General features: G+C 39.0%; 1 protein-coding gene across 1 annotated transcript in view; it reads right to left on the reverse strand.

Annotated features, from left to right (window-relative positions):
• Nucleotides 1-1,259: 1,259 nt before the first annotated feature.
• Nucleotides 1,260-15,237, reverse strand: part of ST8SIA6 (ST8 alpha-N-acetyl-neuraminide alpha-2,8-sialyltransferase 6) — a 42,059-nt gene continuing 28,081 nt past the window's right edge. Inside the window, 5 exon segments of the mRNA XM_050892171.1 lie at nucleotides 1,260-1,576; nucleotides 5,860-6,332; nucleotides 9,289-9,381; nucleotides 10,710-10,822; nucleotides 13,115-13,259. Coding sequence (XP_050748128.1) covers nucleotides 5,864-6,332; nucleotides 9,289-9,381; nucleotides 10,710-10,822; nucleotides 13,115-13,259 — 820 coding nt within the window. The 3' untranslated portion in view covers nucleotides 1,260-1,576; nucleotides 5,860-5,863.

The raw sequence follows: 15,237 nt of genomic DNA on the forward strand, positions 1-15,237 counted from the left end.
TTAAGTAGGATTTTTTTTCGCAGATATAACCCTCAATGAGTGGAATATTGAATGCTCTTTAAATCAGTTGATTGGGGATTTAATGCTACAGTGGCAAAAGGAGTTTTAGTAAACAAAATAGCTGATAGTATCTGACTAAAAGAAGGAGAAGAAGGACACTATCTTTGAACTGATCATTCAATAGACTCAAAAAAGCCACTGAAACTCTTCTTTAACAGAAACTGGTTATTACAAATTTTTTGTTGTTTTTGGGGTGATTTTTGAGGTTTTTTTTGGGGGGGGGGGTCCTGCAGTAAAACATATAAGCAATAACATACAAGCAGCCACAGCTAGGGCAACAACTGCTTGTCGTAGCTCCTGTAAATGTTAATGTGATTCTTTCCATTGGGCTGATATTTCACTGTGTCTTGTCGCAGGATGTTGCTCCACAGGTATTCCTGGACCATATGGAAACTTAAAGCACAAGAACTGCATGGGTTTTAAATTAAGTGACTGTAGGTTCTTTTCTCATATGTTCTGGTATAGGAGAAGAGCTGGGGGTTGACTGTAAGAGGAACATTCTTCTAATAACACTTAGTGCAGTCTCCTTATCTGTAGTCACATATTGATACGAGCTATGCTAGGTGAAAAAGAAATAGAAGAAATGAGAGGTTTGGTACCTATCATTTTTCTAATGAATGGTCCATCTCATATGTCAGCCGAGATACAGAGCTGGGATTGCAGGAGTGTGTGCAAAATCATGCCCTACCAGGACTCTGGGGATTGCAGCACGGAACCTAGTTTACTGTCCTCATTTGGAGCTGAACTGGACCTTAGACAGGAACACAAGCAAGAAGAGGGGTTTAAAAACAATTATACAGCTCTGGTCCTTAAACACTTGTTCACAAAATTAACATCATTCACATGAGTGATCCCATTAAATCCACAGCATTATCTATTGCCCACAAATGAAAGCCCATTAAATCCACAGCATTATCTATTGCCCACAAAATGAAAGCCCATAAAACACTTGACTATCTCTAACCTGAGGGATTTTTTCATCTGTGCACCCTGGGACAAACTAAGAGTGACATGGGTCTGAATTAATTACTCCTCTGTAGTTCTTCTCATCACCTTTCTCATGTAGACAAATGCTAGTGTTTACAGGATCAAGTTCTTAATTGAAAATGTTCACTGCCAACTCATGCAGCTACCATACAGAGACTATTGCCTGTATTACGTGATATTAACAAAACCAGAAATCTTATGTCGAACTATTTTAATGATCCTTTAAGAAGCAAAACATGATGAATGTCACATATTGCCACCATCCTGAGATTGTGCTTTGCTACAACTAAACCAATAGTCAGGAGTTTCAGAATTTCCCAAATAAATGTTATTTTGTATTTAAAAAAATGATTACTCAGAATTCAGAAATGTAGCAGTCACTGTGTGAAAAAATCATTTCCTTTTCTCCCCAAGTGTAAAATATTTCTCTATTGTAATAATGCAGTTTAATGCTCACAAAATCACATAAGATCAAATCCAACACCGAACTGCTGAGATACACAGAAATTGTCTCCTTAGGATCATCACCCTGGAATTAAAACAGTAAAATATGTTATTGATATTTCTTGTATAGTACGAAAACTGCTTGCTATATTGAAAATAACCCAATAGCTTAGTCTTCTGTGTATGCACTTCACCTTCTGCATCTGCTTTTTCATCCTAATTTCAGACTGGGAGTTTGTGACATTTATTATACAGCATCACAGGCTCACAAAATTCTCCTGGGTAAGCTGGACTGCTAGTGCCTGATCTAGCTCAAGCATCTGCTCTTTCTAAAGGAGGACTCCTTCATTTGAATACCCCCAGAACTGCTCACACACCTGCACCATCCTCTTCAAGCTTCCTAAGCTAACCAAGGCTGGGTCAAACCAGTATCTTCATGGGACACATCCACTGCTAATCGGAATATGGATATGTTCTAAATTATATTATCTTAATCATATTTTCAAATAGCTAGAGATTGAAAATATTCTGTTTCTTCACCAGGCTAGTTCTGCTGTGGAAAAAACCAAACGAAACCAAACCCTTCCAGATCTGTAAATAGTTTTTTCATTTGGTTTGAAATCTAACATAAATTCTAATGTGATTTAATCTATATTTTTCTATTCTGGTGGGTTTTAACTAAACCAGAAGCAACTTATCTCCACTTGTTTCATTACTGACATTATTCTTAACACTTAAACTTACTTAGTGGCTGAACACACGAGCAAAGTGTGTGCGTAAAAGCTATCCTGCATGGGTACTAAAGCAGAAGACTTTTCTTTCAATGTTGTATACATCTAATAATTTCACGCTGGATAATATTTGCCCAAGTCAAGGATAGGCTGAAATTTGAAATTTCTCTACATTGAGACATCACAAGCATAAAAGAATCTCAGCAGAATTTAAGCTCATGTTGGTATCCTACTGTTATAAATAGATTGTTTATAACAATTATATTTATAAATATGTTAGTTATAACAGTATTTATCACTTATTTGGATTGCAGCAACTTTCAAGATTAAAAAAAAGATCACATGCTGACAGAGTTTGGAACAAAATGATTCTCTCTGATGTTAATTCCTGAGCAAGTAAGCAGGCAGTCCCCTGCTTTACAGGATGCTGCCCTGCTAGCTCCACCTTGAATGGAGGGCTGCACTGTTGCTCTCTCTGTCAGAAATAGATGGCTTTTAATCATCTGCTTGGAATTAAAAAGCCCAGACCCAATTTTTACTTTCCGGGTAAGATATACTCACACTCAGTCGAAGGTTCAGCAGTTCTTACTCCCTAACCACCAGCACACCTCTGCTCAAGCTCTCCTCCTTCAGTCCTTCTGCTCGGATGATTGAGCACTATTCTCTTCCCCAGGCTCAGGGAGTCTCAGTTTCATTCTTTCTTTCTATGTTTTTTTCTGTTGACTGACTCCTCTGAGCAGCTGCTTAATGTTACTGTGCTGTACGCCAAAGCAACACATACTCATCTTCCCTGCTGTCTCTTTCTAGCAAACAGAAAACCCGATGGATTCTTGGTCAGACAAAATTTGCATTTTAACCAGGCTTCTGGGCAATCAAATTTTTGCCAGTCTGATTAATTTATCATCTGACAATTTTTCTGATCAGATTTTTCTATTTTTAAATATGAATCAGGCCATTTCCCCTCCTTGAACCTATGTTTACTTTAAGCTAATGACATGCTTTTCAGGCTTATCAGGTTAAACCAATGAACAAACAAGACTTCCTTCAGCTGCAGGGCCATAGCAAAAATGATTTGGTAATTTAATACAAAATAATAAAGATCATTATTTTAATTACATTTCAAGATTTTGCTGATGTCTCATTTTCCATTTTACCATCTGTGATAGGTACACATCTTTAGCAAAGACATGCACGTGTCTGTTGAGCATAATCACAAAGGTGCAGGAGCGGATATTAAGGCAGATGGAGTTTCCCACGTTGTTCAGCACCAGCTCTACAGGGTTCTCATATCTGACAATTCTCTCTATTCAATAAGAAAAGTTCACCTTTACAGTGGCAAGGATGGTGTTTAGGAGCAACACTGCCAAAATGATTCATTGGGATGCAGTTATGCTCTCCCTATACTGTTCCAGAACCTGCTATCTGCTTGCAATATAGGTGCTTGCAGCAGAGCAGCTTCCTTCACTTCTTATTTACAGCAGCAAACTTTTGTGTCCCAGTAATGTGTGAGGGAAGTTCTGCCTGAGACTTCTGTGGGCACCGAGTGGTGTAAGGAATCTTCAGCTACCCACTAACAGGGAAAAGCGCAGAGCAGGGAGAAGAACATAAAAGGGAAATTGAAAAGAGAAAGGAGATGATTGTTCAGTTTTTAGAAAAGGTCATCTTCAGTGAAATATACTCATTATAGAATTTCAATTATCTCTAATAGTTGATAATAGTAGCAGAATGGTAGCTCATACTGAAAGCATTTAATTTCTTTGGTTTTAAAGGGCTAACTTTTCTCTTTGTAAATGTAAGTGTAAATTAGGGCAGCACAACTTATCCTTCTCGTTGTTTTTTTCTTTACAGCTTATTTTGCAAATTTGGCCACAGAAGTGATTTTCAGTCTGTCAAGCATGGACAGCATTTAATTAACCCGTACGGATGCTTAAACATTTTTGTGGCTTCGATCTGCTTCTCTCTAGATTAAATATTCATAAATAGTTGCCTTTCATTTTCTTAGCTGGTGTAGTTACTACAATTAAAATTACATGGTATGTCTCCAGCGATTTATATTATAGGAAGAATAAATACAATGGAAACTGTAGGGTATAAACAGCTTAGCCACTAAGAAAAATACATTATGTATTTCTTAACCTTTTCCATATGCTGCAACTTTCTACAAGCAAAAAAGCATACCTTAGCCACATGACACTGCACACGCATACACCTCCTCCTAGGTAATCTCCTGCCATGGCCTAGGAAAATGGATTCACTAGATAGCTTCTAGGTCCCTTCTCACATGTTTTATATTATTCTAATAATATATGAAAGCAGTTTATTTTTCTATTTCTTCAAATAAACTGAAACTGAATAAAATTGTGCCTTCTTGGTACTAGCAATCTGCCAGTTTAAAACTTCGCAGTCTCTGACGATGAACCAAGTGTGAATGTATCTTTGATAACATGTTTTCTAAATACCATCAAAGGATATTTTCAAATACATTTCAGAACCTAGCCAGAAGAAAAGCCCTTAGCTTTTGAACTTAAAATTTATGGCTTGAACAAGATGATGCTATTTTAATTTGTTTAACTTGAGTAATACAGTCGTGAGATTACATCAGTCCAATTAAAGCATATTGTATACAACGGTAGTTCCACCGTACATTTCACTTACTGTTATATTAACTTGAACCCTCTGGAAAAATAGAGTTCTGTGACAGGCAAATCTGACAACAGTATTGTGAGCTCGGGAATTTCTGAATTAGCTTAAAAGATGAAGTATTTATACAAATTGGTCTTACTTTGTCAACAGGGCAAATCAAGATTGAAAACATGCAGACAAATGTTTTCAAAGTAATCTGTAATCTGTACACAGTAAATTGGCTCAACGTCAGAGGCGAGACTCTGTGCTGCGTTTCTCTGAGGCAATACACAGAAGGTAAAGGTCCAAGGGGGATGGGACAGTTACAAAGCACACAGGAAAGCGAATGACACTTCATCCTATATTTGTAACTCCCAGATTCTGAGCTGCCTCAAGGTAAAATCCTCAGCAAGATCTGCTGTAGTGTATGGCAGCTTCCTCACTGCTGTCCACAAGCTGTTCCGCAGCCCAGGGCTGCAAGAGCATACTGCTCTAAACTTATCTTTACCTAACAAGAGGGAACAAGGGCGCATATGCATGCTACTCCTTCATGGGGCAATCTTAATCCTTACTGTGGCCTCTGTATACATCTGGAAAGGCTGTGCCATGATTAGGTATCTTCTCTTGTAGATCACAGTATGTGACTGCCTTTAATAAAGCAATTCACAAAGGAGGCTAGTTCATGGGAATTGATACCAAACCAAATGTAGGTTGGTAGAGACACATATCTGAGATAAGGAGACACTACTGATTGACTGTGAATTATGGTGATAATGTGTATTTAGCTATGCTCCCCATCTAAAGTTCACAATTAGAAAACATTTCTCAACTCTGTGGTACATTATATTTATTCAGAAAGCTCCAACCTTTCACTTATTTATGAACACAACTTCCACTGAGTGTAAGGTAGAAATGTCTCTCTAAGGAAGAACGGACCCACACTGTTCATAAAACAAGTTTTCCCTTGACACATTACTTAAACAAAGACATTTTATGTGGTAAGAATGTGACCTACCTTTTTAGTCTGATTCACATTTACCAAACTGCAACTTCAAAATCCCTTTGCCATGAAGCTGAAGGATCTGGTTGTATTCTTTGGGCATCGCATGGAAACCTGGTTTAGGCAGCTGGTTGTCGTAATAGTGGTGGCTGATTGGCATCTTCTCTGTGGATTTTGAGAAAGGCCAGAAGCCATAGAGCTTCACATTCTCACACAGCTCAAGAGCAGCACTAGTGATCATAAAACCAGATGACAACCGGTACGCTTTCACACCCTTAGTTCGCCAGAACTGGGCAAGACTTTTCAGATAGGTGGGGTGAAAAAATATTGCCCTTTGGGTTGCTTTGAACTCTTGCAGAGTGTGATATACTTTAAAAGAAGAGGCTGTGTTGCTTCTGAAGGAAAATGCTGGCAATAAAAGGAAAGCATCTCCATAGACCGCAATGTTCTCCAGAAATTCTGTCTTCTTTTCATTTAGTTTGTTGTATCTGCAAAGTACAACATTTTAGGAAAAGAGTGAATGGAATGTACTATTGATATAAATATTACAGACCAAAACAGCACAACTGCGTTTGCAGATATGAGTTATGAACTCTGCTGCACCAGTTCAGCATGTCTACATTGCAAATTTATACCAACCTGTTATATGTTGTCATATGTGCAATTATGAAAATCTGGCTTTATTGTATAATAAGAACACACTTCATAGGATTGAACTGGCAACATGGGAGCTACTGAAGCAGATCAAATTCACTGCTAATGAGACCAGGACCTGTTTACAGAATTGATCGATTCAAGAAATTTCAAAGGAGAACGCAAAAAAACCATCATATTTATACTTTCTCTGTTTAAAAATACATGCACTATGATATGTACTCCATGTGTTTGTGAAATGTGTTCCTTACATCAATAGGTATACAATAACTCTCTTCAAAATCTGGGTTTCTGCCCTATGTGGAAATACAAGTATGCATGTGAGCAGTGTTGGAGTGTTAAAGACTAGTGTGTGCTCAAATTTTGCAAGGTCTTAGCTACTTTTGATATACTTTTAAAATAGCTGAAAATATAGGCATGTCTATTATCTCCTTCCACTACAAAGGGAACACATGGAGATCTGCAAAGGCTTAGAGATCTAACTTCACAAATGAAGAGGATTTATCCTTAGATGCTTTGGTTCCCCAACAACCAGCAAAGAGACTTAGTTCTCACCGCTGGATAATTCTGTGCTCCCAAATACTGAATAGTGAACTTCCAGAGTTATCCAAGAAGTGATACAAGACACAAGGGGGTCACTCAACTTGTTTCCTCTATGGATCTGAATCGCCTGAATCACCTGAACATATGGCACTTGCACGCCCTTTGGGATTCAAAGCACTGAGTCCTCTTTTGTAGGTAGCTGTCTATCTGAGCAGTGTATTTTCATGTCTTAAGGGCTACCAGAGCCCACTTTTCACAAATGGCTCCAGCAGAAACTGGAAAATTTTGTTTCATTTCTCTTCACAACTTGAGTAGGTTCAAACCCTCTTCTCATGCAGCACTTCAAGACAGAGGACAGCAGCCACTGTTGTTTCCATTCAAAACCCTCACGGAGTTATCAGTTACCTCTTGCACAACTGAACTCATGCAAGGAGTGATACACCCCTTCTCAGCCTGAAGGGGTTTAAACTTACAGCTTCTGCTTCCCAGAAAAGTGCCATTACCACCAGACTCTGAAACAAAATGAATGAGAGAGACTCAGCCCCTCCTGTTGACCCTGGGCCCCTGTGCATGCAAGAATCGCACAGCCAGAACAAGCAAGAAACGCCTGAGCCTATGTCTAGGAAGAGTGGCTGAAGGGTGAACTTCTGGCCTCTACTCCAAGAATTTTCTCTATTTCTACTCAGTGTAAAGTACATAAAGAGCCTTCAGCACAGAATTCAGATCTCTGTTCTTCCTTCGCTAGAAGCCTGAACAACTCAACTTCATCTTGTTTTCCTTTCCAGCTCCGCCACTGTAAGGTACAGTGTAGCCCAGCTCCATTAGGACACATAAGAACTGTGCTTCTTTCCTCCAAGAGAGTTCACCTACATTGTACACCCTGACAAACACAGTTCAAAAGCTGATTAACCTTAACAATAATAAATCAGACTAACACAGTACCCAAACTCAGAATTAGAAATTAAAGTGAATAAAGTCAGAATAGGTCTTCTGAGAGAAGAAACAAACTTAGTTCTGCTAAATGGTGCCAAGTTGCTTCCTGCTCCTCCTTCAAAAGCATTTACAGTGTTCTCTGAATATTTAAATAATTTTTTTTTTTTTAAATCCTAAAGTCCTCTCATAATCTCATTTTGTCCTCACACAGGTTTAGCTCCTATTTCCTCAAGTGTAACTCCTATTAACCCTGGTGTGGCCTAATTTGGCTAAAAAATGAGTGCAGCTGTGGCAGAACACTTTGATCAAGCCCAGGTGCATCAGGTCAGTAGTCACCAATGATGCTGAGTCACTGGACAAAGTTTTCCTTCTTCATATTCTTGTGCAGCCCCACTAACACCAATGAGCTAAATCTACTTTTGGGGAAGCAATAATTCATCTTCATTTAAGTCAAAAAGAGCTGGGTAAGCATCAAGGTAGTTAGTACTCATTGCAAAAAATCAAGTTCTATCCTTGAATCAATGACAAATGCCTGTTAGTCACTTCTATGCTTACTATATTTTTTCCTTCTTCCTTTAAAGGAAAAAAAAAAAGCTTTGTCTGATGTTGCCTATTTGACAAATACAGACATGACAGACAATAAGATACAGTAAGATCAGTAAGCAGTAAATAACATGCCACAGCAGTCCTTTTCATAGATAAGCTGTAGTTCCAGCCTGCTGAAGATGTCAGATAAATCAGCCTGGCCTTATTAGATTTTCTTTTCATCAAGAAGGTAAAAGACCCAAACTTTGCTGAGAAAAAAGTGTGTGAGCAGCTTTCGTATGGATTGAGAAAATGGATTACAGAAATTGGGCCTCCATTCAGGAAATAGCCTTCATCACAACAGCCTCTAAGCACATTACCTAAGAACATGTGCTTACAGTCCTACTGATAGTTGGACACACATTTCCAAGCTTTCCTCATTTATGGTTACAATTCCTTTCTTATGCTGGGGGTCATGAGGGTCATAGGGGGGGAAAGAGGCTTGGGCTTGCGATCATTAATTTTACTCTGTCATAAATTGTGGACTGGTGCCAACTGAGGCACTTGCTAATCTGGGTATTGTTGACTCCTTTCTGCTACAAAAAAGGCCAGGTTTAACAGAGTTTCATTTAGACTGGTACATATTTTTTACATGGGAACTAAGGCTTAATGAAGTAATCTGCATGCACTGCTCTCTATGCTGGTATCCCAACGGATTTCCAACAAAATCTAAATCATGTCAAACAATTATACAATATTGCACAGAAACAGATTTGCAGTAGTACTTACTTCTGAGCTATGATACTCGGATTAACAGTCACAAGGTTTGTTTTATTGCCAACATCTTTGCTAATGATTCCCATGGTTGGAGGGAGGTTACACCTGAAATTGAGAAACATTTACTTAAACAGATGCACACCAGAAATGCTTTACAGTTATTATTCGCAAATTCCTCTCTTGTGCAATAACACTTTCACGTCAGCTCCCAGGGATCTCTAAGCACTTTACAACTATTAAATAAGGCTTACAGCACTCCTAGTAAAAATATTTAATCTACTGTACAGATGGTTAAAATAGGGCACAGAGAGCTCATTTTCATAAATCATCTCACAAATCAGGAGCAAAGTTAAAATCCCAGAAGGAGCCAGTCTATGAATGCCCTATGTTCGCTGCTAGGAAATACTGCCCCTCTTGCCTAAACAATGCATTTCTTCTGAAAGTCTCCCATTATTTTCTGTTTAAAAACAGTCTGATTGATACCAGTCCCTCAGCTTGCACAGCAATGTTGACAGCTGTTTCATGAGACAACAGCAGCATAACTTGCCCAACTGCAGAAACAGTGGTTTCTGTAACAGGTAAAGAAAGCATTTTTTTAAAGTCAGTCACTTAGTAAGTTTAGCATCTTAGTATGCAGATTTCCTGTTTTTATTAAGACAGTTATCTAACTGGAAAGACTTTTTTTTTTTTAATTTGAAAAGCCCAAATATTAGTCAAAAGTAGGAAAGGAAACGAAATCCAGCAGACTGTGTGATTGGACATCACTGAGAGAACCTTCACTTGGTTACTCTGTTCCCTTGCAGGAACTACAAAGTGTGAGTCACGTACTGAGAGAGTGGGCCAAATTACGCTCTGAGTACGCCTGGTTTTCTCCACAATCTATAAAGGGAGCTGAAAAAAACTACTTAAATTAGATGCCTAATTTTTTAGATGGCTAACAGAAGGTGAGACAAATACCAGGGCAGTTAAATAACTGCATTAGTGAGCCAGCCTAACGCTAAGTAAACCCTTTGTTAAACCAGAGGTAAAGGTAAACATGTGACATTTAATACCAGTCTTTCTTATTTCAATTTCAGGGTTTTCTTTACTCTCTTCTCCTGATTTAAAAAAAAAAAAAAAAGAAGAAAAAAAAAGTTCCTTCTCCTAAAGGATGTTAAGTGAACAGAAATTTCAGGTTCTCAGATAATCACATTTCACATCACTGGCAAGGTATCTTTGCAATCATAGATCATATATGTATCTATATAGTCCTCTCTTTACTTAGGAAGCAGCATTCTGAAATCTACAAAGCAGAAGGACTATCCTTAGAGAGGCAGAAATAAAGAATTGCCAAGAACCTTCCTCATTGCTACAAACTGGCATTGGCATGCTTCCAAGCCTGCCAAGTTTTTAGAAACATTCGACACCCTTCAGTAAGATGAAGCAGCTCTTACCTAAACACGAAGTCAGAACGATCGATTTCAGCTCCGCAGCTGGAATTTTTCAGAATGCCTCCATTTCCAACCACGGCACAGGTCTTGAAGGGATAGACTGAAAGAGGAGAGGACTGCAAACAAATAAAAAGACACAGCCAATGCCTTATAAATCTTTTGATTGTTTCTTCGCGTCTAGTCATTTGTCCTTGCAGGTTTAATCCGGTAAATCCCAGTGAAAGCATTCACCATTTAGCAGACAGGGTTGCCAGGCCTGGACAGCCAAGAGCCAAAAATAGGCACCAACAGACTGAGAACTGCTACTTCTGTCGTCAGTACTTTGAGGGAATAACACTGGATTGTTAAAACTGGATGAATATCTTTTAAATACACTTAACACAAAAATTATCTAGTAGTGGACTGAATCCTTGACAAGCTAAGGAACTAACTTGTACTGAAGATAGTTTAAATTTACCCATTTTACTTTGCACTGTAACAGACTGGGGGTTGTCACATAGTCATTGACTTTGTCAGTTAATAGAAGGTAACTTTGTAAATACTCATTACTTTGTCATCACACAATTACATTTGATGTAAAATAATGAATTTAGGGGAACCTGAAGATGCTGTAAAGGATAATCATGTACCCTGGCTTAACTCATGGTGAATGTGATGGCTAACTGAAGAGGTTGCTGTTTCTGGCTGTTCACTCTCTCTACTTCTCTTCTTGTTATGAGGTTGCTGTCTTGCAGTGGGGAAGCTGAATGGGAGCTAAGTGCATTCACTTGTGAACCAGCACAGATCACAACCTAGCAAATTAATGTAAATTGTTGGCTATTTCAGTTGACATTAATATAGTTGGCTGTTATCCCAGGGTCTCAGAAACATCTCATACATCTTGTTCAGCCTCTCCTGCTGTGGGAGCACTGACATTCAACAGAGAGGCCAACAGCTGGGCTACTTTGACTGCAGAAACTGAACCCACTTGTAAAATTGAGTCAAAACTTGCTTACACAAAGCATTATCCTTCCTCATTCTCTCATCGGCTTGTGCAAAGAGAAGCAAGAAGCGACACTGTTATGAACAAGGCAAAAAGTGTGGGGAAAGTGGCAGACATCACGTTGCCTGGCAATATATTACAAAACAACATACTCAAATATTTCGTTCAATTGTGAAAGGACAGTAGGAGAACACAAAGGCCAGACAACTCTGGCTAGCTTAGCAAGTAAATATGCACATAAAACATACTACTTTTTTCTTTCATTCAGTTTAAATTTGGAACCACTGTAACCTCTATTGCAATGAAGTTTTTAGTGATTCACAGCAGCATTAGAAAGGACTAGACTCATGGTGGCTGGGATCTCACAAATCAAGAATGCCAGAGATGGGTAAGAGGGCTCCCATGTGCTATTACTTTCGAGAAATTAAGTACATCTCTGTGCCCCTCTTTGTCTCGTCTCCAGAGCTTGTATGTCTATTATAAGTCCTGAGCTATGAAGTCCGATTCCTTTGCTCAACCTGTGTTTCTGGCTGCAAAGGCCCCACCCCAGTGGGCAACAAAGCTGGTGAAAGGGCTGGAAGGAATGTCCTATGAGGACTGGATAAGGACTTTGGGCTTGTCTAGTTTGGAGAAAAGGAGGCTGAGGGGTGACCTCACTGCTATCTACAGCTTCCTGAGGAGGCGAAGAGGAGAGGGAGGTGCCGATCTCTTCTCCCTGGTATCCAGTGATAGGATGCGTGGGAATGGTTCAAAGCTGCACCAGAGGAGGTTTAGACTGGACATTAGGAAGCACTGCGTTACCTAGAGGGTGGTCAAACATTAGAACAGGCTTCCTAGAGAGGTGGTTGATGCCCCAAGCCTGTCAGTGTTTAAGAGGCATTTGGACAATGACCTTAATACCATGCTTTAACTTCTGGTCAGCCCTGAATTGATAAGGCAGTTGGACTAGATGATCATTGTAGGTCCCTTCCAACTGAAATATACTATTCTATTCTATTCTATTCTATTATCAGGTTTACCATCAAAATAGCTTTTCATAAGTTATATGCCCAAGCCTGCATTCGAAATGGCATAGGAATAAAAGGAATATGAAATAGCGTTCCAGACTGAAATGCCTTTGAAAATGGGAAGGAGAAAAGCAAGGCAACTGTTCTCAGAGGATTCACTCCTGAATTCAGCTGGCTGCCAAGCCAGGTTGCAACTTGTGTTTTGTAGCAACTCTACCTGCAGTCTGATCTATGATACCCTGTCCATGCCTCCACCACTGCAGAGGAAGGCTAAAAAAAAGTTCTTAGAAGGTGGATCAAGAAGTGCATACAGGGGGTGAAAGGTCTCTTCCAGAGGAATCAAACAAAGTAGCTCTATTACAAACCCAAAATATACATGATACTGCAATTATAATAACAGGTAAAGATACAGTTCTTACCACAGGCAGCATCTTAAAAATGTCCTCTGTAATGAGGATGGTCTTTTTATTGTCCACTTCGTAACTCATGTTACTTCCCAGTGGGGTGTTGTTTTGAGAAGCAATAAAATTGTGAACGGCATCACAGCAGGAAGCTAATTCTGACCTGCAAAAAACCCAAACAAAACCGGCTCAAAGACTGGCAAATAAGTAGGAGAGTGGTAGTAGAGAACTAGATGAATGAAAACCAGTTCTAATTAACTAAGCAACAAACGGCTATATGAAGCCTCTATGTCATTTCCCTGGCTTGCTTTGCAGAGCAAGTCCATTTTCACAGAAAATGTTCAGAAACTAATCAGACCAAGAACTCCTTTTCTTATCCTGTTTTTCTCTCTTGGTCTCCCTTTCCCATCCAGAAAAAGTTGTAATCAGTCTTCTCCTTATTATTAATTGCTAATTATTATAGAAACACTGAGAGACTTCAGTCCCCAAAGAATTAACAATGTGATTTCAATCAACATAGAACGAGTGCTTGTAAGAAACTAGAAGGCTGAAGAAAGAAAGCACCAAGGAGATGAAAGGGATGGTAATGGGAAGTACTGGCTATAGTACTGAGTGAACAGCTAGATGGTTGCAAGCCAATTAATTAATAATTCATTTCTGCAACTGTTCAGCATGGTTTTCCTGTGCACGGTATCACAGATGTTAAATAAATTACATCACAACTTGCAAATAAAGATGATGGATATCTTTGTGGTAGGGACAGACAGCCTAGCTGCTCCCCGAAACACCTAGCTGAAGTCCTTAAATAGGTAAGAGTGCAAGGGATTCACTCAAACTTTATGTAGGAGTGAAGGCTATCACCCATCTTACAATTCCTGTTACCTCCAAACTTATAAAAATATTATGTGTGTAAACATCCTATATTATTAACAGTGAAATACAATGAGAAGCCGCATCAGACCTGAAACACTATAATTCATTTTGCTTTAGGGAACGATGTTCTCTCTGCTGCTACTGGATCTGATTTTCAGACTGTAAGGCTGAAATATTCACGGCCAGCCTTTATCGATCAATTGGTAGGATATAGCTATCTAATTAGGTGAGATACTAAGAGAGCTACTAACCATTTAGATAACAAAATTAATTGATAACAGAATTGCTTGGAATTTTGAAGAAGATAACACAGCAGGGAAAAGATAATAATTCCTGTCCTAACACTGACGGTTAATTGTGAAGAAAAAAAAATAAATATATTTACAGTTAGAGCCAGAGGAATAGAAAAGTTTTATTTCATACTTTTTCAGTGAGTATAGTAAACCAAACCATTGGAACTAGTTAAACAACACAGGCCAAATTCTGATTGAAAGTAAGCTGACTTTAATTAGGTAAGACACAGGTAAGAGAAGATGCTTCATTCGACTTTATCAACAATGTACACAGAGCAAATATTCTAATAATAATATAATTTTATTTCTGATGGAGATGAAGCATAGTCTAGCACATGGAAGAACCCAAGGATTATGTTTCCTGGAAGAGAGGGAAGAGAATGAACGGGTCTGGGATAACTCCCAATCTCATTTCTCTTGAAATAATGGTCAAAATGGGGGAAAAAAATTTTGGGAGGGTTGGTTTGATTCATACATAAAATACCAAAGGAAAGAGTACCATTTCAATTGTCAGATGGCTTACTGGTATATATCAAGCCATTTTGAATACTGAGCTCTGAAACTCCTCAAAGACAAAGTTTCCAGATGTGTGAGGAATGCTGGGAATGACTGAATGCTGGGACAGCACAGATCTGAAATAATCATACTAGGAGTTACCAGGAAATGTTAATGGGAAATATTACTCCTGAGGGAGGAGACAGTAGGGTTCAGATTTCCACAAGCCATATTCAGCTCCACTCCCTGAACACAGTGATACCCACTGGGGTCTATGGTCAATGAAAACCACTAGGTACAAGGGTGAGGATGGAACTGAGACTATGCTCTTGTGGGTCAGGAGGTGCACACACAGTGAAAACAATTGCTCTGGGCATATAGTGTCCTATTTTAAACATACGGAAAAACACATATGGAGGAATGAGGCAGGAGAGTCAAATGATTAAGTCTGGGAACACTGGCTGTTATTGAACCACTCTT

Source organism: Gymnogyps californianus, chromosome 2 (genome assembly GCF_018139145.2).
Source record: "Gymnogyps californianus isolate 813 chromosome 2, ASM1813914v2, whole genome shotgun sequence".
Classification (NCBI taxonomy): domain Eukaryota; kingdom Metazoa; phylum Chordata; class Aves; order Accipitriformes; family Cathartidae; genus Gymnogyps; species Gymnogyps californianus.